We start from the raw sequence: 23,409 nt of genomic DNA on the forward strand, positions 1-23,409 counted from the left end.
AAGGGAAGAGAGAGATCAGAAAGTATGGAGGAGAAGGGAAGAGAGAGATCAGAAAGTATGGAGGAGAAGGGAAGAGAGAGATCAGAAAGTATGGAGAAGAAGGGAGAGAGAGATCAGAAAGTATGGAGGAGAAGGGGAGAGAGATCAGAAAGTATGGAGGAGAAGGGAAGAGAGAGATCAGAAAGTATGGAGGAGAAGGGAAGAGAGAGATCAGAAAGTATGGAGGAGAAGGGAAGAGAGAGATCAGAATGTATGGAGGAGAAGGGAAGAGAGAGATCAGAAAGTATGGAGGAGAAGGGAAGAGAGAGATCAGAAAGTATGGAGGAGAAGGAGGAGTTCCACCTGAGATAATGATGTGATGATGGTCCTATGATGTAACTACAATAAGATAACAGTCTTTTATTACAGACAGAAACACAAAAACATGCTTCCATTCTGGAAAAACAGTTCCTCTTTGATCTGGGTAGCTTTGTTTTTATTTGACCTATATTTTAATCATTACACATATTCAAGGGAGGGAGCAAAGAAACCTGTCTTACCTAGATTCACTCAAGTCCTTAACAAGATGGTTTTCATGTTCAACGAGAGCTTTGAGACAAGCTCCCGTCACTTCTGGTCCTTTGGGGATGACTGCTTTCAGTAGTTTTCTCATTCGGTCCTGTTCAGTTGTTTCAGCTGTTATTCTGGAGTGCTCTTCTTCACCAATCATGTTCTTTGACCACAGATCATCTGCTATTGGCATTGAGTTTTGGTTCGCTGAATTAGTTTAGCCCAGTGTTTCTTCAGAAACTCCTCAGCAGGAATGTCAGGGACTGTTAATGCTGAAGGGGGGGTCAATTAAATTAATATGGATTTAGGGTTAACAGCAGCTGTTTCTACATCTTGCAGTCTCTCCAGTTATCATTCCTCTGATAGTCATTTCTTGTATAGAGCCTACTCCAGGGTTGTGGTCAATTCCAATTAAAGTCAGTCAATTTAAAATAAAAAATTGAAATAATAATATTTCCTATTAGGTTTATTGAGAAGTCATTGAAAATTGATGACCTTATTAATGTTTTATCAACAATCTACTCAGAATAATCTAATGTCAAAGTGGACATGTCCCCCATACATTCAACATCTGTAAGGTCCCTCAGTCAAGTATCGCATTTCAAGCACAGATTCAACTATATACAAAGACCAGGGATCTTTTAGAAAGCCTCATAAAGAAGGGCAGTGATTGGTAGATGGGTAACAATAACACATCAGACATTGAATATCTCTTTAAGCATGGTCAAGTTAATAATTATCCTGTGGGTGATGTATTAAACCACCCAGACACATCAAAGATACAGTCGTCCTTCTGAACTGAGCTGCAGGACAGGAAGGAAACTGCTTAGTGATGTCACCATGAGGCCATTGGTGATTTTAAAACAGCTACAGAGTTCAATGGCTGTGACGGGGAGAAAACTGAGGATGGATCAACAACATTGTAGTGACTCCACAATAATGACTTAAAAACAAAGAAACAAATATACAGAATAAAAAATATTCCAAAACAGAAATACCTTATCGAAATAAGTATTCAGACCCTTTGCTATGAGACTTGAAATTGAGCTCAGGTGCATCCTGTTTCCATTGATCATCCTTGAGATGTTTGAACAACTTGATTGGAGTCCACCTGTGGTAAATTTAATTGATTGGACATGTTTGGGAAGGAACACACCTGTCTATATAAGGTCCCACAGTTGACAGTGCATGTCAGAGCAAAAACCCAAGCCATGAGGTTGAAGGAATTGTCCGTAGAGCTCCGAGACAGGATTGTGTCGAGGCCCAGATCTGGGGAAGGGTACCGAAACAGTTCTGCAGCATTGAAGGTCTCCAAGAACACAGTGGCCTCCATCATTCTTAAATGGAAGAAGTTTGGAACCACCAAGACTCTTCCTAGAGCTGGCCGCCCGGCCAAACTGAGCAATCCGGGGGAGAAGGGCCTTGGTCAGGGAGGTGACCAAGAACCAGATGGTCACTCTGAAAGAGCTCCAGAGTTCCTCTGTGGAGATGGGAGAAACTTCCAGAAGGACAACCATCTCTGCAGAACTCCACCAATCAGGCCTTTATGGTAGAGTGGCCAGACGGAAGCCACTCCTCAGTAAAAGGCACATGACAGCCCACTTGGAGTTTGCCAAAAGGCACCAAAGACTCTCAGACCATGAGAAACAAGATTCTCTGGTCTGATGAAACCAAGATTGAACTCTTTGGCCTGAATGCCAAGCGTCACGTATGGAGGAAAGCTGGCACCATCCCTACGGTGAAGCATGGTGGTGGCAGCATCATGCTGTGGGGATGTTTTTCAGCGGCAGGGACTGGGAGACTAGTCAGGATCGAGGGAAAGATGAATGGAGCAAAGTACAGAGAGAGCCTTAATGAAAACCTGCTCCAGAGCGCTCAGGACCTCAGACTGGGGCGAAGGTTCACCTTCCAACAGGACAACTACCCTAAGCACATAGACAAGACAACGCAGGAGTGGCTTCGGGACAAGTCTCTGAATGTACTTGAGTGGCCCAGCCAGAGCCCGGACTTGAACCCGATCTAATATCTCTAGAGAGACCTGTAAATAGCTGTGCAGCGACGCTCCCCATCCAACCTGGCAGGGCTTGAGAGGATCTGCAGAGAAGAATGGGAGAAACTCCCCAAATACAGGTGTGCCAAGCTTGTAGCATCATACCCAAGAAGAATTGAGGCTGTAATCGCTGCCAAAGGTGCTTCAACAAAGTACTGAGTAAAGGGTCTAAATACTTATGTAAATGTGATTCAGTTTTTTATATACACATTTGCAAAAATGTCTAAAACCTGTTTTTGCTTTGTCATTATGGGGTATTTTGTGCCAGATTGATGAGGGGGGAAAAAACGATTTAATCAATTTTATAATAAGGCTGTAACGTAACAAAATGTGGAACAATTCAAGGGGTCTGAATACTTTCCGAATGCACTGTAACTCATGTTTACTTACTTGTTGAATGGGTGGCAGTGATGTATTCATCTGAAAGATAAACAAAATGAGGTTATATCACTCTAAATAGCATCTGTTACAAAAGTACAAAGTTATGATTGACATATGCTCCTACCTTGTGATACCACTTCTTTCCATGCAATCCTCTCATCATCACCGAATAACTCCATCTCAATGTCAACCCCTGTCATTTTCACAACCACCCTGAAAAAGCTTGGTGTGGAGTCTCTATGTATGAGATGAATCTTCTGGAGAGAGACGGCAGAGAGAGATTGCTTGCAATGTAAACATATGTTTCCCATGCCAATAAAGCCATTTGAATTGAGAGCGACAGCGAGCGAGAGAGAGCAATGGATATAAATGTGATTTAAATGTCCGATTCATGTTCTTACTTTACTAAAACTGTACCTGTGGATTGATGGCGGTAGAACAGGGAATGTTCAGTCTGAAGAAACTATTCAGTTTGAAGGCCTGCTCCGGTCTTGAGATGAGAACCCTTGAAGACCCTTGAGACTTTTCCTGTTGTTCCACAGCCTGCGAAACGAGGCATGAAATACACAACCAGTCAATGTATAGTCTTATTCAAACATTATTCAGAAAACTAGCAACAAACTATTAACTTCATGTTATGAGTGTCAACATAAACCGTACCACTGCTTAGTTAAGGTCACCTCTAAAAGAATGGTACCTCACCTGTATTTGGCTGGGGTTTCTGAGGAACAGGTATAGCCGTGGAATTAGTGTTTGCCTTTTTTACTGACATATAGAGGATCAGGTCACAGTGGACATCTATGTTCCGCAAAAAGATAAAGCTCAGTATAACAGAGATAGCTGAGAACTTGGGATGGAGAATCTTAGCATGGAATCTGGTGACCTCATGCACTTCCTCAACAGACACTCCATGTTCCTCTACATGAAGAATCTTCATCTCATTCATCAGGGAAGGGTTGGTCCCTGAACAACACAATAAAAAGGAGACAGAAAGACAAATATTGTACTATTCATCCAACTAAAACACAAAGAATATGTAGTACCAGATCACAGTAAACTAAACTCCTAGAATATTCATTTATTCATTCAGGAAGTGAAACTCAGTTACATGGAAATGTCTTTCTGAATACTATGTCTTTATGGTTTTACCTAAACAGACAAAGTGTGGCAGATGAACTTCCTCCAGTTCACCTAACTCCATAGTGATGTCCAGCAATGGACCACCTTGTCCGTACTGCATGTCTTTCAGAAGTTGACTGTAGGGTTCCCAGTTCCTGAAGTGATACTTCAGAATGACATCTCTCTCACACACCCAGCGGAGCCCAGACACTGTGCACTCATAACGCCCTTTGGGTGTCCTGTGCCTGAGGGCAACAACAAGATTTGGTAGAGAGGGTCAATCGTCAAATGGAGAGGTTGGATTAGAAGCCTATTCCCAAAGGTAACGGGGAAATACACTAGCAAGTGGAATGAAATGTTAAAAGTAGTTATTTTACCTGAACATTGTCACTTCCTGGACAGTGGAAGTCAAGGGTTCAATCGGAAGCCAGTGTGTGGAGTCCTGAACAAGGACAAGCATGTCAGTTATACATATGGGGCCAGTTTCCTGGACACAGATTGAGTCTAGTGCTGGACTTAAAGCATGATCAATGGAAGTTTCAATAGAAAGTTATTTAAGGTCCAAGACTAGGCTTAATCTTTGTCCGGGAAACTGGCCCATTAAATGAACTAAGTAATTTATCTAATGTATTTATTCAATGTTACATGGAATGCTGGTGATTGATCCATTTAAACTGTCTAATGACAAAATATGACAGAAGTTAAAATCCTGCATTCCTACAAGCAGAACACAGGACTGTCTATATCCCAGTATGAATGGTTGGTCAGTACACACCTGGCTTTCAGACTGTGTTTATATTACTAAAGCAGAACACAGGACTGTCTATATCCCAGTATGAATGGTTGGTCAGTACACACCTGGCTTTCAGACTGTGTTTATATTACTAAAGCAGAACACAGGACTGTCTATATCCCAGTATGAATGGTTGGTCAGTACACACCTGGCTTTCAGACTGTGTTTATATTACTAAAGCAGAACACAGGACTGTCTATATCCCAGTATGAATGGTTGGTCAGTACACACCTGGCTTTCAGACTGTGTTTATATTACTAAAGCAGAACACAGGACTGTCTATATCCCAGTATGAATGGTTGGTCAGTACACACCTGGCTTTCAGACTGTGTTTATATTACTAAAGCAGAACACAGGACTGTCTATATCCCAGTATGAATGGTTGGTCAGTACACACCTGGCTTTCAGACTGTGTTTATATTACTAAAGCAGAACACAGGACTGTCTATATCCCAGTATGAATGGTTGGTCAGTACACACCTGGCTTTCAGACTGTGTTTATATTACTAAAGCAGAACACAGGACTGTCTATATCCCAGTATGAATGGTTGGTCAGTACACACCTGGCTTTCAGACTGTGTTTATATTACTAAAGCAGAACACAGGACTGTCTATATCCCAGTATGAATGGTTGGTCAGTACACACCTGGCTTTCAGACTGTGTTTATATTACTAAAGCAGAACACAGGACTGTCTATATCCCAGTATGAATGGTTGGTCAGTACACACCTGGCTTTCAGACTGTGTTTATATTACTAAAGCAGAACACAGGACTGTCTATATCCCAGTATGAATGGTTGGTCAGTACACACCTGGCTTTCAGACTGTGCCTGACTCCTGGAGGTAAGTGAAAGAAGAATTTATATTACTAAAGGCAGAAGTCTTACAGCGAGAATCCCTAAGTCAAAAGTAGTGGTATTTAAAACGGATAATCCCAGTAATAATGAATAGGTAATAAAATGAATGTCAAGTCTCAGGTACACACCTTTTCATACAATAATCTGACTAGTGTTATATTACTGAATGTTTGTGAAGCAGAACACATGGTCGGAGTGGAGATGTTGGGACCTGTTCTAGATCCCAGGATGAGAGCTTAAAGGTAGAGTCAGCTAAATGATGTTGTACGAGCAGCACCGCAGATATTGTGATGAGCAAGATGCCTGACTTCTCTCTCTCACAGTATCTGCCCAGGTGCACGGGTTCTCTTCACTCTTACAGCGTGGTAGCCACGGGACCAAAACAGAGGAGTTTAGCATCGCGCTCCAACGCCCTTAGTTGTTGTAGAAATTGACCCACTATGATGTTTACTTTGTGCATCTACATCATATTGCTGACTCTACCTTTAAGTTTGTTTTGACCAAATAGATCATGATTGTGTTCCTTGCCTGGGACTCAAGTATAATGAACGCTTTAAAAGTATTTTGATTTAAAAACAGTTATCAGTTAACACTCACATTTCTCAGGTCCAGGCTTGATACAACACTCTCCACCATGGTCTCTGCTGTTGGGAAAGCAGATGGATAGACTGTGATTAAACTAAATACAACTTATAAAGGCTTTATATAGCATTCATACAGTCTTCATAAGCAATACAAAGGGTGTATAAAGGGTGACAGAACACTATGTGCATTGCCAAATGTGACATAACACTATGTCAACTTCCATGAAGTCAATACTGATGTGACATTGCTTATCTTGATGAAAGACCCTAGAGACGTGATGTCACCCGGTATCATGAGTTACTGTCTGTAGGTCCAACAGAACACATTAAAACACACCACTACTACTAATCTAAATGTCTGTAGGTCCAACAGAACACATTAAAACACACCACTACTACTAATCTAACTGTCTGTAGGTCCAACAGAACACATTAAAAACACACCACTACTACTAATCTAACTGTCTGTAGGTCCAACAGAACACATTAAAACACACCACTACTACTAATCTAACTGTCTGTAGGTCCAACAGAACACATTAAAACACACCACTACTACTAATCTAACTGTCTGTAGGTCCAACAGAACACATTAAAACAAACCACTACTACTAATCTAACTGTCTGTAGGTCCAACAGAACACATTAAAACACACCACCACTACTAATCTAACTGTCTGTAGGTCCAACAGAACACATTAAAACACATCACCACTACTAATCTAACTGTCTGTAGGTCCAACAGAACACACTAAAACACACCACTACTAATCTAATTGCAGGAATGATTCCAGAGGAAAACACATGATGAAACATTGCTATGACTCACCTTTGAATGTGTTGGTCATCTATCTGACACAGGGTCACTGAGGAGGAGGAGGAAAAACCCCAAAACCCAAACCCAGGATAGAGGGGTTCAGTGAATGTGGTGTGTTCTGTGTAAAGGTGTGTCAGTGTACCAGAGGAGGACACACTATAGAAGGACAAAGTACCAGCTGGCCAGTCCAGATACACTCCAACTCTGTTAGAAACAGGACCAAGGATGGATCTGTTGACTCCAGGATGGTAAAAGTCATATTCAAAGCATAATAAACCCCAGGACTTCCTATTGGTTCCAATCCTACTGTCATCCTCCTCTCCCTTCCTCTTCATTCCTTTGGACACCACACCAATGACAGCCAGGTCACCATCATTCTCCACCTCCCAGTAATAACGAGATCCAGATAAGCCTTCTCTGCAGAGAACTTGGGGAAGATGGTAAAATCTGTCTGGATGGTATTCATAATGCTGCTTCTCCTCCACTGTATTTGGGTCCAGGGTGAGATGACAGGCATCTGTAGACAAAAGGAGAGTTTAATCAAACCACATCTTCATATAAAATGTTGTTTTGTAGGTAGAAAACAAGTATTGATTAGTTACTATGTTACTGTAGTTCTGAATATGCAGTTAATTAGGATTGAAGAGAAGAGACTTACATTTCCTCAGCCCTGGTTTCAGCCTGAACTCTCCACCATGATCCACACTGTAGGAGAAACAGGTTATTGACTGACAAAGACCTAATAAAGCAGTCAACATTTAAACCATATTGTTGTGTTCTGGTGCACTATCCAAGTTCATTACTAGAGACATACAGGTATTCTGTCCTACCTACTGCATACAGAACAGAGTACAATTCATTACTAGAGACATACAGGTATTCTATCCTACCTACTGCATTCAGAACAGAGTACAATTCATTACTAGAGACATACAGGTATTATATCCTACCTACTGCATTCAGAACAGAGTACAATTCATTACTAGAGACATACAGGTATTCTATCCTACCTACTGCATACAGAACAGAGTACAATTCCAACAGGATATCAGAGATGCAGAAGAAGAGTATTCATGTGGTGATGATGTATGCTGTGTTGGAGTGCTAAGCCTGCTGGGTAAACGTCCCCTGTATTCTACCATCATGTCCTCATGTTACTGAACCTACTACACTACATAGGACACAACCACTGCTCACACTATTAGGACATCTATTCTGACTTACTTCAGCTTCATCAGTTTATCTGTGGGATCCACCAGAGCAGCTGAAAGCAGTCCCCCTGCAGAGTCTCCTGGGTGATTGTAGCTCAGGTCCAGCTCTTTCAGGTGGGAGGGGTTTGACCTCAGAGCTGAAGACAGAGCAGCACAGCCCTCCTCTGTGACCAGACAGCCAGACAGCCTACAGAGAGACACAACAGCTGTCTAGGTTGGTGGACTGGTGTCAATCATCTTGTAGGACACCCATACATTTGTCCATGACACAAACATTTTAAAGAAACATCAGACGTTCCGAGTATTTGTTTTACTAAGCTCAGTACCGACCTGACTGAAACAGCTGTACATACCCCAGTGTGTGTAGTTTACAGTCTGGATCCTCCAGTCCAGCAGAGGGCAGTGTAACTCAGCTCAGTACCGACCTGACTGAAACAGCTGTACATACCCCAGTGTGTGTAGTTTACAGTCTGGATCCTCCAGTCCAGCAGAGGGCAGTGTAAATCAGCTCAGTACCGACCTGACTGAAACAGCTGTACTTACCCCAGTGTGTGTAGTTTACAGTCTGGATCCTCCAGTCCAGCAGACAGCAGTGTAACTCCTGAGTCCTGCAGGTCATTGTCTCTCAGCTCCAGTTGTTTCAGTTGTGAGTTGGGTGAACTCAGGACTGAGGCCAGATCTGAACAGCAACCCTCTGTCAGACCACACTGATCTAGACTAGAGGGCAGAAGAGCACATGATTAACAAATGTTTAAAACATCCATAAATAACTCATACTGAAGAAAGTTAACTCACACTAGTGTCTATATGTTGCAGAGTGAACGGGTTAGTCAATTGGCATGATGACTGAGTTGTCAACAACTACAGACCAGTTGTCAACAACTACAGACCAGTATCCCTTCTTTCTTTTCTTTCCAAAACTATTGAGCGTGCCGTCTTTAGCCAACTCTCTTGCTATCTCTCTCAGAATTACCTTCTTGATCCAAACCAGTCAGGTTTCAGGACTGGTCATTCAACTGAGACTGCTCTTCTCTGTGTCACGGAGGCTCTCCGCACTGCTAAAGCTAACTCTCTCTCCTCTGCTCTTGGCCTTCTAGACCTGTCTGCTGCCTTTGATACTGTGAACCATCAGATCCTCCTCTCCACCCTCTCCGAGCTGGGCATCTCCGGCGCGGCTCACTCCTGGATTGCGTCCTACCTGACCGGTCGCTCCTACCAAGTGGCGTGGCGAGAAGCTGTCTCCGCACCACGTGCTCTCACCACTGGTGTCCCCCAGGGCTCAGTTCTAGGCCCTCTCCTTTTCTCCCTATACACCAAGTCACTTGGCTCTGTCATATCCTCACATGGCCTCTCCTATCATTACTACGCTGACGATACACAACTAATCTTCTCCTTTCCCCCTTCTGATAACCAGGTGGCGAATCGCATCTCTGCATGTCTGGCCGACATATCAGTATGGATGACGGATCACCACCTCAAGCTGAACCCTGGCAAGACGGAGCTGCATTTCCTCCCGGGGAAGGACTGCCCGTTCCATGATCTCGCCATCAATCAATCAATCAATCAATTTTATTTTATATAGCCCTTCTTACATCAGCTAATATCTCGAAGTGCTGTACAGAAACCCAGCCTAAAACCCCAAACAGCTAGTAATGCAGGTGTAGAACTCCATCACGGTTGACAACTCCGTTGTGTCCTCCTCCCAGAGTGCGAAGAGCCTTGGCGTGACCCTGGACAACACCCTGTCGTTCTCCGCTAACATCAAGGCGGTGACCCGATCCTGCAGGTTCATGCTCTACAACATTCGGAGAGTACGACCCTGCCTTACACAGGAAGCGGCACAGGTCCTAATCCAGGCACTTGTCATCTCCTGTCTGGATTACTGCAACTCGCTGTTGGCTGGGCTCCCTGCCTGTGCCATTAAACCCCTACAACTCATCCAGAATGCCGCAGCCCGTCTGGTGTTCAACCTTCCCAAGTTCTCTCACGTCACCCCCCTCCTCCGCACACTCCACTGGCTTCCAGTTGAAGCTCGCATCCGTTACAAGACCATGGTGCTTGCCTATGGAGCAGTGAGGGGAACGGCACCTCCGTACCTTCAGGTTCTGATCAGTCCCTACACCCAAACGAGGGCATTGCGTTCATCCACCTCTGGCCTGCTGGCTCCCTTCCTCTGCGGAAGCATAGTTCCCGCTCAGCCCAGTCAAAACTGTTCGCTGCTCTGGCACCCCAATGGTGGAACAAGCTCCCTCACGACGCCAGGACAGCAGAGTCACTCACCACCTTCCGGAGACATTTGAAACCCCACCTCTTTAAGGAATACCTGGGATAGGATGAAGTAATCCTTCTACCCCTCCCAAAAAAAAAAAAATATATATATATATATATATTGTAAAGTGGTTAACCCACTGGCTATAGGGGTGAATGCACCAATTTGTAAGTCGCTCTGGATAAGAGCGTCTGCTAAATGACGTAAATGTGCCCTTGAGCAAGGCACTTAACCCTAATTGCTCCTGTAAGTCGCTCTGGATAAGAGCGTCTGCTAAATGACTAAAAATGTAAAAATATAGAAAGTTGCTAAATGACTTAAATGTAAATGTAAATGACTGCATGAATGTCCACCAGAGCTGTTGCCAGAGAATTTTATGTTAATTTCTCTACCATAAACCACCTCCAACATCGTTTTAGAGAATTTGGCAGTACATCCAACCGGCCTCACAACTGCAGACCACATGTAACCACGCCAGCCCAGGACCTCCACATCCGGCTTCTTCACCTGCAGGATGGTCTGAGACAAGCCACCAGGACAGCTGATTTAACTGTGGGTTTTCACAACCGAAAAATTTCTGCACAAATAGTCAGAAACCTTCTCAGGGAAGCTCATCTGCGTGCTCGTCATCCTCACCAGGGTCTTGACCTGACTGCAGTTTGGCGTCGTAACCAACTTCTGTGGGCAAATGCTCACCTTCGATGGCCACTGGCACACTGGAGACATGTGCTCTTCACGGATGAATCCCGGTTTCAACTGTACCAGGAAGATGGCAGAAAGCGTTTATGGCGTCGTGATTGCATTGTGTGGGCGAGCGGTTTGCTGAGGTCAACGTTGTGAACAGAGTGCCCCATGGTGGCGGTGGGGTTATGGTATGGGCAGGCATAAGCTACGGACAACGAACACAATCACATTTTATCGATGGCAATTTGAATGCACAGAGATACCGTGACGAGATCCTGAGGCCCATTGTCGTGCCATTCATCTGCCGCCATCACCTCATGTTTCAGCATGATAATGCACGGCCCCGTGTCGCAAGGATCTGTATACAATTCCTGGAAGCTGAAAATGTCCCAGTTCTTCCATGGACTGCATACTCACCAGACATGCATGTTTGGGATGCTCTGGATCGACGTGTACGACAGCGTCTTCCAGTTCCCGGCAGTTTCCAGCAACGTCGCACAGCCATTGAAGAGGAGTGGGACAACATTCCACAGGCCACAATCAACAGCCTGATCAACTCTGTGAAGGAGATGTGTCGCGCTGCATGAGGCAAATGGTGGTCACACCAGATACGGACTGGTTTTCTGATACACACCCATACTTATATTTTTTAAGGTATCTGTGACCAACAGATGCATATCTGAATTCCCATTTATGTGAAATCCATAGATTAGGGCCTAATGAATTTATTTCAATTGACTGATTTCCTCATATGAACGGTAACTCAGTAAAACCTTTCAAATTGTTGCATGTTGCATTTATATTCTTGTTCAGTATACAGTACATACATAATATATAAACACTCACAGTGGATACTGAAGATATTTAACTCACACTAGTGTCTGTATGTTGCAGAGTGGACTGGTTAGTCCAACACAGAGCAGCTCCACTCCTCTGTCTCCCAGGTCATTGTAGCTGAGGTCCAGTTCTCTCAGGGGGGAGTTTGGTGTCTGCAGAGCTGAAGCCAGAGTCTTACAGGATTTATATGTGAGTTTACAGCCAGACAGTCTGGAGAGAGGAGATATGTTGATACACTGTTAAATATGCAAAGCTTTAAGAATAATGAGATGCATTAAGACAATAACAGAAGGACACATGATTAACCAATGTTAAAAACATACAAACTCACTCAAGATATTTAACCTTAGTTTGATATACAGTGGGGGGAAAAAAGTATTTAGTCAGCCACCAATTGTGCAAGTTCTCCCACTTAAAAAAGATGAGAGAGGCCTGTAATTTTCATCATAGGTACACGTCAACTATGACAGACAAAATGAGAAAAAGAAAATCCAGAAAATCACATTGTAGGATTTTTAATGAATTTATTTGCAAATTATGGTGGAAAATAAGTATTTGGTCAATAACAAAAGTTTCTCAATACTTTGTTATATACCCTTTGTTGGCAATGACACAGGTCAAACGTTTTCTGTAAGTCTTCACAAGGTTTTCACACACTGTTGCTGGTATTTTGGCCCATTCCTCCATGCAGATCTCCTCTAGAGCAGTGATGTTTTGGGGCTGTCGCTGGGCAACACGGACTTTCAACTCCCCTCCAAAGATTTTCTATGGGGTTGAGATCTGGAGACTGGCTAGGCCACTCCAGGACCTTGAAATGCTTCTTACGAAGCCACTCCTTCGTTGCCCGGGCGGTGTGTTTGGGATCATGGTCATGCTGAAAGACCCAGCCACGTTTCATCTTCAATGCTCTTGCTGATGGAAGGAGGTTTTCACTCAAAATCTCACGATACATGGCCCCATTCATTCTTTCCTTTACACGGATCAGTCGTCCTGGTCCCTTTGCAGAAAAACAGCCCCAAAGCATGATGTTTCCACCCCCATGCTTCAAAGTAGGTATGGTGTTCTTTGGATGCAACTCAGCATTCTTTGTCCTCCAAACACGACGAGTTTAGTTTTTACTAAAAAGTTCTATTTTGGTTTCATCTGACCATATGACATTCTCCCAATCCTCTTCTGGATCATCCAAATGCACTCTAGCAAACTTCAGACGGGCCTGGACATGTACTGGCTTAAGCAGGGGGACACGTCTGGCACTGCAGGATATGAGTCCCTGGCGGCGTAGTGTGTTACTGATGGTAGGCTTTGTTACTTTGGTCCCATCTCTCTGCAGGTAATTCACTAGGTCCCCCCGTGTGGTTCTGGGATTTTTGCTCACCGTTCTTGTGATCATTTTGACCCCACGGGGTGAGATCTTGCGTGGAGCCCCAGATCGAGGGAGATTATCAGTGGTCTTGTATGTCTTCCATTTCCTAATAATTGCTCCCAGAGTTGATTTCTTCAAACCAAGCTGCTTACCTATTGCAGATTCAGTCTTCCCAGCCTGGTGCAGGTCTACAATTTTGTTTCTGGTGTCCTTTGACAGTTCTTTGGTCTTGGCCATCGTGGAGTTTGGAGTGTGACTGTTTGAGGTTGTGGACAGGTGTCTTTTATACTGATAACAAGTTCAAACAGGTGCCATTAATACAGGTAACGAGTGGAGGACAGAGGAGCCTCTTAAAGAAGAAGTTACAGGTCTGTGAGAGCCAGAAATCTTGCTTGTTTGTAGGTGACCAAATACTTATTTTCCACCATAATTTGCAAATAAATTCATTAAAAATCCTACAATGTGATTTTCTTTCCTCAATTTGTCTGTCATAGTTGACGTGTACCTATGATGAAAATTACAGGCCTCTCTCATCTTTTTAAGTGGGAGAACTTGCACAATTGGTGGCTGACTAAATACTTTTTTCCCCCACTGTATTTATCAAATTTTATGTATGTTTCTGCATTACATTTACGTCATTTAGCAGACGCTCTTATCCAGAGCGACTTACAAATTGGTGCATTCACCCTATAGCCAGTGGGTTAACCACTTTACAATATATATATATATATTTTTTTTTTTGGGAGGGGTAGAAGGATTACTTTATCCTATCCCAGGTATTCCTTAAAGAGGTGGGGTTTCAGATGTCTCCGGAAGGTGGTGAGTGACTCCGCTGTCCTGGCGTCGTGAGGGAGCTTGTTCCACCATTGGGGTGCCAGAGCAGCGAACAGTTTTGACTGGGCTGAGCGGGAACTATGCTTCCGCAGAGGAAGGGAGCCAGCAGGCCAGAGGTGGATGAACGCAATGCCCTCGTTTGGGTGTAGGGACTGATCAGAGCCTGAAGGTACGGAGGTACCGTTCCCCTCACAGCTCCATAGGCAAGCACCATGGACTTGTAACAGATGCGAGCTTCAACTGGAAGCCAGTGGAGTGTGCGGAGGAGCGGGGTGACGTGAGAGAACTTGGGAAGGTTGAACACCAGACGGGCTGCGGCATTCTGGATGAGTTGTAGGGGTTTAATGGCACAGGCAGGGAGCCCAGCCAACAGCGAGTTGCAGTAATCCAGACGGGAGATGACAAGTGCCTGGATTAGGACCTGTGCCGCTTCCTGTGTAAGGCAGGGTCGTACTCTCTGAATGTTGTAGAGCATGAACCTGCAGGATCGGGTCACCGCCTTGATGTTAGCGGAGAACGACAGGGTGTTGTCCAGGGTCACGCCAAGGCTCTTCGCACTCTGGGAGGAGGACACAACGGAGTTGTCAACCGTGATGGCGAGATCATGGAACGGGCAGTCCTTCCCGGGAGGAAGAGCAGCTCCGTCTTGCCAAGGTTCAGCTTGAGGTGGTGATCCGTCATCCATACTGATAGGTCTGCCAGACATGCAGAGATGCGATTCGCCACCTGGTTATCAGAAGGGGGAAAGGAGAAGATTAGTTGTGTGTCGTCAGCGTAGCAATGATAGGAGAGGCCATGTGAGGATATGACAGAGCCAAGTGACTTGGTGTATAGCGAGAATAGGAGAGGGCCTAGAACTGAGCCCTGGGGGACACCAGTGGTGAGAGCACGTGGAGCGGAGACAGCTTCTCGCCACGCCACTTGGTAGGAGCGACCGGTCAGGTAGGACGCAATCCAAGAGTGAGCCGCGCCGGAGATGCCCAGCTCGGAGAGGGTGGAGAGGAGGATCTGATGGTTCACAGTATCAAAGGCAGCAGACAGGTCTAGAAGGACAAGAGCAGAGGAGAGAGAGTTAGCTTTAGCAGTGCGGAGAGCCTCCGTGACACAGAGAAGAGCAGTCTCAGTTGAATGACCAGTCTTGAAACCTGACTGGTTTGGATCAAGAAGGTCATTCTGAGAGAGATAGCAAGAGAGTTGGCTAAAGACGGCACACTCAATAGTTTTGGAAAGAAAAGAAAGAAGGGATACTGGTCTGTAGTTGTTGACATCAGAGGGATCAAGTGTTGGTTTTTTGAGAAGGGGTGCAACTCTCGCTCTCTTGAAGACGGAAGGGACATAGCCAGCTGTCAAGGATGAGTTGATCAGCGAGGTGAGGTAGGGGAGAAGGTCACCGGAGATGGTCTGGAGAAGAGAGGAGGGGATGGGGTCAAGCGGGCAGGTTGATGGGCGGCCTGTAGTCACAAGTCGCAAGATTTTGTCTGGAGAGAGAGGGGAGAAAGAAGTCAAAGCATAGGGTAGGGCAGTGTGAGCAGGACCAGCAGTGTCATTAGACTTAACAAACGAGGATTGGATGTCGTCAACCTTCTTTTTCAAAGTGGTTGGACGAGGTCATCCACAGAGAGGGAGGAGGGGGGATTCAGCAGGGAGGAGAATGTGGCAAAGAGCTTCCTAGGGTTAGAGGCAGATGCTTGGAATTTAGATTGGTAGAAAGTGGCCTTAGCAGCAGAAACAGATGAAGAAAATTTAGAGAGGAGGGAGTGAAAAGATGCCAGGTCCACAGGGAGTCTAGTTTTCTTCCATTTCCGCTCAGCTGCCCGGAGCTCTGTTCTGTGAGCTCGCAATGAGTCATCAAGCCACGGAGCTGGAGGGGAGGACCGAGCCGGCCGGGAGGATAGGGGACACAGAGAGTCAAAGGATGCAGAAAGGGAGGAGAGGAGGGTTGAGGAGGCAGAATCAGGAGATTGGAGGGAGAAGGATTTAGCAGAGGGAAGAGATGATAGGATGGAAGAGGAGAGAGTAGTGGGAGAGAGAGAGCGAAGGTTGCGGCGGCGCGTTACCATCTGTGTAGGGGCAGAGTGAGTAGTGTTGGAGGAGAGCGAGAGAGAAAAGGATACAAAGTAGTGGTCGGAGACATGGAGGGGAGTTGCATTGAGATTAGTAGAAGAGCAGCATCTAGTAAAGATGAGGTCAAGCGTATTGCCTGCCTTGTGAGTAGGGGGGGACGGTGAGAGGGTGAGGTCAAAAGAGGAGAGGAGTGGAAAGAAGGAGGCAGAGAGAAATGAGTCAAATGTAGACGTAGGGAGGTTGAAATCCCCCAAAACTGTGAGGGGTGAGCCATCCTCAGGAAAGGAACGTATCAAGGCGTCAAGCTCATTGATGAACTCTCCAAGGGAACCTGGAGGGCATATTGACCGAGATGTTCAAATAATGTTAAAAACATACACATACATAATATATAAACACTCACAGTGGATACTGAAGATATTTAACTCACACTAGTGTCTGTATGTTGCAGAGTGCACTGATTAGTCCTACACAGAGCAGCTCCACTCCTCTGTCTTCCAGGTCATTGTAGCTGAGGTTCAGTTCTCTCAGGGGGGAGTTTGGTGTCTGCAGAGCTGAGGCCAGAGTCTCACAGGATTTATATGTGAGTTTACAGCCAGACAGTCTGGAGAGAGGAGATATGTTGATACACTGTTAAATATGCAAAGCTTTAAGAATAATGAGATGCATTAAGATAATAACAGAAGGACACATGATTAACCAATGTTAAAAACATACTAACTCACTCAAGATATTTAACCTTAGTTTGATATACAGTGGGGAAAAAAGTATTTAGTCAGCCACCAATTGTGCAAGTTCTCCCACTTAAAAAAGATGAGAGAGGCCTGTAATTTTCATCATAGGTACACGTCAACTATGACAGACAAAATGAGAAAAGAAAATCCAGAAAATCACATTGTAGGATTTTTAATGAATTTATTTGCAAATTATGGTGGAAAATAAGTATTTGGTCAATAACAAAAGTGTCTCAATACTTTGTTATATACCCTTTGTTGGCAATGACACAGGTCAAACGTTTTCTGTAAGTCTTCACAAGGTTTTCACACACTGTTGCTGGTATTTTGGCCCATTCCTCCATGCAGATCTCCTCTAGAGCAGTGATGTTTTGGGGCTGTCGCTGGGCAACACGGACTTTCAACTCCCTCCAAAGATTTTCTATGGGGTTGAGATCTGGAGACTGGCTAGGCCACTCCAGGACCTTGAAATGCTTCTTACGAAGCCACTCCTTCGTTGCCCGAGCCGGTTTGTTTGTGATCATTGTCAGGCTGAAAGACCCAGCCACGTTTCATCTTCAATGCCCTTGCTGATGGAAGGAGGTTTTCACTCAAAATCTCACGATACGATACATGGCCCCATTCATTCTTTCCTTTACACGGATCAGTCGTCCTGGTCCCTTTGCAGAAAAACAGCCCCAAAGCATGATGTTTCCACCCCCATGCTTCACAGTAGGTATGGTGTTTTTGGATGCAACTCAGCATTCTTTGTCCTCCAAACACGATGATTTGAGTTTTTACTAAAAAGTTCTATTTTGGTTTCATCTGACCATATGACATTCTCCCAATCCTCTTCTGGATCATCCAAATGCACTCTAGCAAACTTCAGACGGGCCTGGACATGTACTGGCTTAAGCAGGGGGACACGTCTGGCACTGCAGGATATGAGTCCCTGGCGGCGTAGTGTGTTACTGATGGTAGGCTTTGTTACTTTGGTCCCAGCTCTCTGCAGGTCATTCACTAGGTCCCCCCGTGTGGTTCTGGGATTTTTGCTCACCGTTCTTGTGATCATTTTGACCCCACGGGGTGAGATCTTGCGTGGAGCCCCAGATCGAGGGAGATTATCAGTGGTCTTGTATGTTTTCCATTTCCTAATAATTGCTCCCAGAGTTGATTTCTTCAAACCAAGCTGCTTACCTATTGCAGATTCAGTCTTCCCAGCCTGGTGCAGGTCTACAATTATGTTTCTGGTGTCCTTTGACAGTTCTTTGGTCTTGGCCATAATGGAGTTTGGAGTGTGACTGTTTGAGGTTGTGGACAGGTGTCTTTTATACTGATAACAAGTTCAAACAGGTGCCATTAATACAGGTAACGAGTGGAGGACAGAGGAGCCTCTTAAAGAAGAAGTTACAGGTCTGTGAGAGCCAGAAATCTTGCTTGTTTGTAGGTGACCAAATACTTATTGTCCACCATAATTTGCAAATAAATTCATAAAAAATCCTACAATGTGATTTTCTTTCCTCAATTTGTCTGTCATAATTGACGTGTACCTATGATGAAAATTACAGGCCTCTCTCATCTTTTTAAGTGGGAGAACTTGCACAATTGGTGGCTGACTAAATACTTTTTTCCCCCACTGTATTTATCACATTTTATGTATGTTTCTGCATATTTACCAAGATGTTCAAATAATGTTAAAAACATACACATACATAATATATAAACACTCACAGTGGATACTGAAGATATTTAACTCACACTAGTGTCTGTATGTTGCAGAGTGAACTGGTTAGTCCATCACAGAGCAGCTCCACTCCTCTGTCTCCCAGGTCATTGTAGCTGAGGTTCAGTTCTCTCAGGGGGGAGTTTGGTGTCTGCAGAGCTGAGGCCAGAGTCTCACAGGATTTATATGTGAGTTTACAGCCAGACAGTCTGGAGAGAGGAGATATGTTGATACACTGTTAAATATGCAAAGCTTTAAGAATAATGAGATGCATTAAGACAATAACAGAAGGACACATGATTAACCAATGTTAAAAACATACTAACTCACTCAAGATATTTACCTTAGTTTGATATATGTTATGTATGTTTCTGGATATGTCCCAAAATGTTAAAATAATGTTAAAAACATACACATACTAACTATACTGAACAGAAATATAAACCCAACATGTAAAGTGTTGGTTCCACGTTTCATGAGCTTAAATAAAAGATCCCAGATATGTTCCATACGCACAAAAGCTTATTTCTCTCAAATGTTGTGCATAAATTTGTTTAGATCCCTGTTAGTGAGCATTTCTCCTTTGTTAAGATAATCCATTTTGTTAAGATAATCCATTCACCTGACAGGTGTGGTATATCAAGAAGCTGATTAAACTGCATGATCATTACACAGGTGCACCTTGTGATGGGGACAATAAAAGGCCACTGTGAAATGTGAAGTTTTGTCACACAACACAATGCCACAGTTGTGTCAAGTTTTGAGGGAGCGTGCAATTGGCATGATGAATGCAGGAATGTCCACCAGAGCTGTTGCTAGAGAATTTTATGTTAATTTCTCTTCCATAAACCGCCTCCAACATCGTTTTAGAGAATTTGGCAGTACATCCTACCGGCCTCACAACCGCAGACCATGTGTAACCACGCCAGCCCACGACCTCCACATCCGGCTTCTTCACCTGCAGGATGGTCTGATACAAGCCACCAGGACAGCTGATTTAACTGTGGGTTTTCACAACCGAAAAACTTCTGCACAAATAGTCAGAAACCGTCTCAGGGAAGCTCATCTGCGTGCTCGTCAACCTCACCAGGGTCTTGACCTGACTGCAGTTCGGCGTCGTAACCAACTTCTGTGGGCAAATGCTCACCTTCGATGGCCACTGGCACACTGGAGACATGTGCTCTTCACAGATGAATCCCGGTTTCAACTGTACCGGGAAGATGGCAGAAAGTGTGTATGGTGTCGTGATGGGATTGTGTGGGCGAGCGGTTTGCTGAGGTCAACGTTGTGAACAGAGTGCCCCATGGTGGCGGTGGGGTTATGGTATGGGCCGGCATAAGCTACAGACAACAAACACAATCACATTTTATCGATGGCAATTTGAATGCACAGAGATACCGTGACGAGATCCTGAGGCCCATTGTCGTGCCATTCAACCGCCGCCATCACCTCATGTTTCAGCATGATAATGCACGGCCCCATGTCGCAAGGATCTGTACACAATTCCTGGAAGCTGAAAATGTCCCAGTTCTCCAATGGACTGCATACTCACCAGACATGCATGTTTGGGATGCTCTGGATCGACGTGTACGACAGCGTCTTCCAGTTCCCTGCAGTTTTCAGCAACATCGCACAGCCATTGAAGAGGAGTGGGACAACATTCCACAGGCCACAATCAACAGCCTGATCAACTCTACAGTGGGGAAAAAAGTATTTAGTCAGCCACCAACTGTGCAAGTTCTCCCACTTAAAAAGATGAGAGAGGCCTGTAATTTTCATCATAGTTACACGTCAACTATGACAGACAAATTGAGAAAAAGAAATCCAGAAAATCACATTGTAGGATTTTTTATGAATTTATTTGCAAATTATGGTGTTAAATAAGTATTTGGTCACCTACAAACAAGCAAGATTTCTGGCTCTCATAGACCTGTAAGTTCTTCTTTAAGAGGCTCCTCTGTCCTCCACTTGTTACCTGTATTAATGGCACCTGTTTGAACTTGTTATCAGTATAAAAGACACCTGTCCACAACCTCAAACAGTCACACTCCAAACTCCACTATGGCCAAGACCAAAGAGCTGTCAAAGGAGGTCCTCTGTAGCTCAGCTGGTAGAGCACGGCGCTTGTAACGCTAAGGTAGTGGGTTCGATCCCCGGGACCACCCATGCACAAAAATGTATGCACGCATGACTGTAAGTCGCTTTGGAGAAAAGCGTCTGCTAAATGGCATATTATTATTATTTATTAATTAATTAATTATTAATATTATTCTATTATTATTTAAAGGACACCAGAAACAAAATTGTAGACCTGCACCAGGCTGGGAAGACTGGATCTGCAATAGGTAAGCAGCTTGGTTTGAAGAAATCAACTGTGGGAGCAATTATTAGGAAATGGAAGACATACAAGACCATTGATAATCTCCCTCGATCTGGGGCTCCACGCAAGATCTCACCCCGTGGGGTCAAAATGATCACAAGAACGGTGAGCAAAAATCCCAGAACCACACCTAGTGAATGACCTGCAGAGAGCTGGGACCAAAGTAACAAAGCCTACCATCAGTAACACACTACGCCGCCAGGGACTCAAATCCTGCAGTGCCAGACGTGTCCCCCTGCTTAAGCCAGTACATGTCCAGGCCCGTCTGAAGTTTGCTAGAGTGCATTTGGATGATCCAGAAGAGGATTGGGAGAATGTCATATGGTCAGATGAAACCAAAATAGAACTTTTTGGTAAAAACTCAACTCGTCGTGTTTGGAGGACAAAGAATGCTGAGTTGCATCCAAAGAACACCATACATACTGTGAAGCATGGAGGTGGAAACATCATGCTTTGGGGCTGTTTTTCTGCAAAGGGACCAGGACGACTGATCCGTGTAAAGGAAAGAATGAATGGGGCCATGTATCGTGAGATTTTGAGTGAAAACCTCAGCAAGGGCATTGAAGATGAAACGTGGCTGGGTCTTTCAGCATGACAATGATCCCACACACACCGCCTGGGCAACGAAGGAGTGGCTTCGTAAGAAGCATTTCAAGGTCCTGGAGTCCTAGCCAGTCTCCAGATCTCAACCCCATAGAAAATCTTTGGAGGGAGTTGAAAGTCCGTGTTGCCCAGCGACAGCCCCAAAACATCACTGCTCTAGAGGAGATCTGCATGGAGGAATGGGCCAAAATACCAGCAACAGTGTGTGAAAACCTTGTGAAGACTTACAGAAAACGTTTGACCTGTGTCATTGCCAACAAAGGGTATATAACAAAGTATTGAGAAACTTTTGTTATTGACCAAATACTTATTTTCCACCATAATTTGCAAATAAATTCATAAAAAATCCTACAATGTGATTTTCTGGATTTTCTTTCCTCATTTTGTCTGTCATAGTTGACGTGTACCTATGATGAAAATGACAGGCCTCTCTCATCTTTTTAAGTGGGAGAACTTGCACAATTGGTGGCTGACTAAATACTTTTTTTCCCCACTGTATGTGAAGGAGATGTGTCGCGCTGCATGAGGCAAATGGTGGTCACACCAGATACGGACTGGTTTTCTGATACACACCCACACTTTTTTTTAAGGTATCTGTGACCAACAGATGCATATCTGAATTCCCATTTATGTGAAATCCATAGATTAGAGCCTAATGAATTTATTTCAATTGACTGATTTCCTTATATGAACTGTAACTCAAAAAACCTTTCAAATTGTTGCGTTTATATTCTTGTTCAGTATATAGTACATACATAATATATAAACACTCACAGTGGATACTGAAGATATTTAACTCACACTAGTGTCTGTATGTTGCAGAGTGCATTGGTTAGTCCAACACAGAGCAGCTCCACTCGACTGTCTCCCAGGTCATTGTAGCTGAGGTCCAGTTCTCTCAGGGGGGAGTTTGGTGTCTGCAGAGCTGAGGCCAGAGTCTCACAGGATTCATATGTGAGGTCACAGCGATCCAGTCTGGAGAGAGGAGATCATCTGTTAGATATACAAATCCTTCAGAATAATGATACTGTATACATCAACTCAATAGCAGAACTTACAGTGCTCTCTTGCAGGTTTTCACTACCGGCAGCAACCTCTGATAACCTTCCTCTGATGTGGTGTATGTCTTCAGGTCAAACTCCTCCAGCACCTCCTCTGACATCAGTAACAGGTAGGCCAGGGCTGAACATTGGTCTGGTTTTAGTATTGTTTCTGAAAGAGTTCCTGATCGCAGGGAGGTTTGCATTTCTTCAACTAGAGAGTTGGCACCAAGTTCATTCAGACAGTGGAACAAGTTGATGATCCTTTCTGGTGAGGATTCCCTTTTGATCTTGTCTGAAAGGTACCTGACTGTTTTCTCAACTGTTTCCTCATTGCTCTGTGTTGTACTTCCTGTCTGTGTCAGAAGGCCTCGTAACAGATTCTGATTGGACTCCAGTGAGAGACCCAGAAGGAAGCGGAGGAACAGGTCCAGGTGTCCATTCTCACTCTTCAAGGCCTGGTCCACTGCTCTCCTGTGTAAGTCAAACAACGCCTTCATCTCCTCTATCCTCACTAGTGGGAAAAAACATTTTCCTT

At 44.4% G+C, this 23,409-nt stretch overlaps 1 protein-coding gene and 1 long non-coding RNA gene across 4 annotated transcripts in view; both read right to left on the reverse strand.

The window, feature by feature from the left end:
* Positions 1-23,409, reverse strand: part of LOC123485119 (NACHT, LRR and PYD domains-containing protein 1 homolog) — a 58,733-nt gene that overhangs the window by 8,924 nt on the left and 26,400 nt on the right. The window contains exons 6-9 of one of the 3 annotated variants that reach the window (XM_045216000.1): positions 3,398-3,523; positions 3,105-3,234; positions 2,990-3,019; positions 651-821 (exon numbers count right to left, since the gene is read on the reverse strand). In XM_045216000.1, the coding sequence (XP_045071935.1) occupies positions 733-821; positions 2,990-3,019; positions 3,105-3,234; positions 3,398-3,523 (375 nt within the window). In that variant the 3' untranslated portion in view covers positions 651-732. Of the gene's footprint in view, positions 1-650; positions 822-2,989; positions 3,020-3,104; positions 3,238-3,397; positions 3,524-23,409 lie in introns of those variants that run through there. The other 2 variants (XM_045215998.1, XM_045215999.1) reach the window with 2 other exon arrangements.
* On the reverse strand, positions 8,511-12,227 carry LOC123485122. Its single transcript, XR_006658873.1, has 3 exons — positions 12,188-12,227; positions 8,905-9,078; positions 8,511-8,548 (listed from the first exon to the last, which is right to left on the reverse strand). It is a non-coding gene; the product is annotated as an uncharacterized LOC123485122 (long non-coding RNA).

The sequence above is a fragment of the Coregonus clupeaformis genome, unplaced genomic scaffold (genome assembly GCF_020615455.1).
Source record: "Coregonus clupeaformis isolate EN_2021a unplaced genomic scaffold, ASM2061545v1 scaf0577, whole genome shotgun sequence".
NCBI classification, from domain to species: domain Eukaryota; kingdom Metazoa; phylum Chordata; class Actinopteri; order Salmoniformes; family Salmonidae; genus Coregonus; species Coregonus clupeaformis.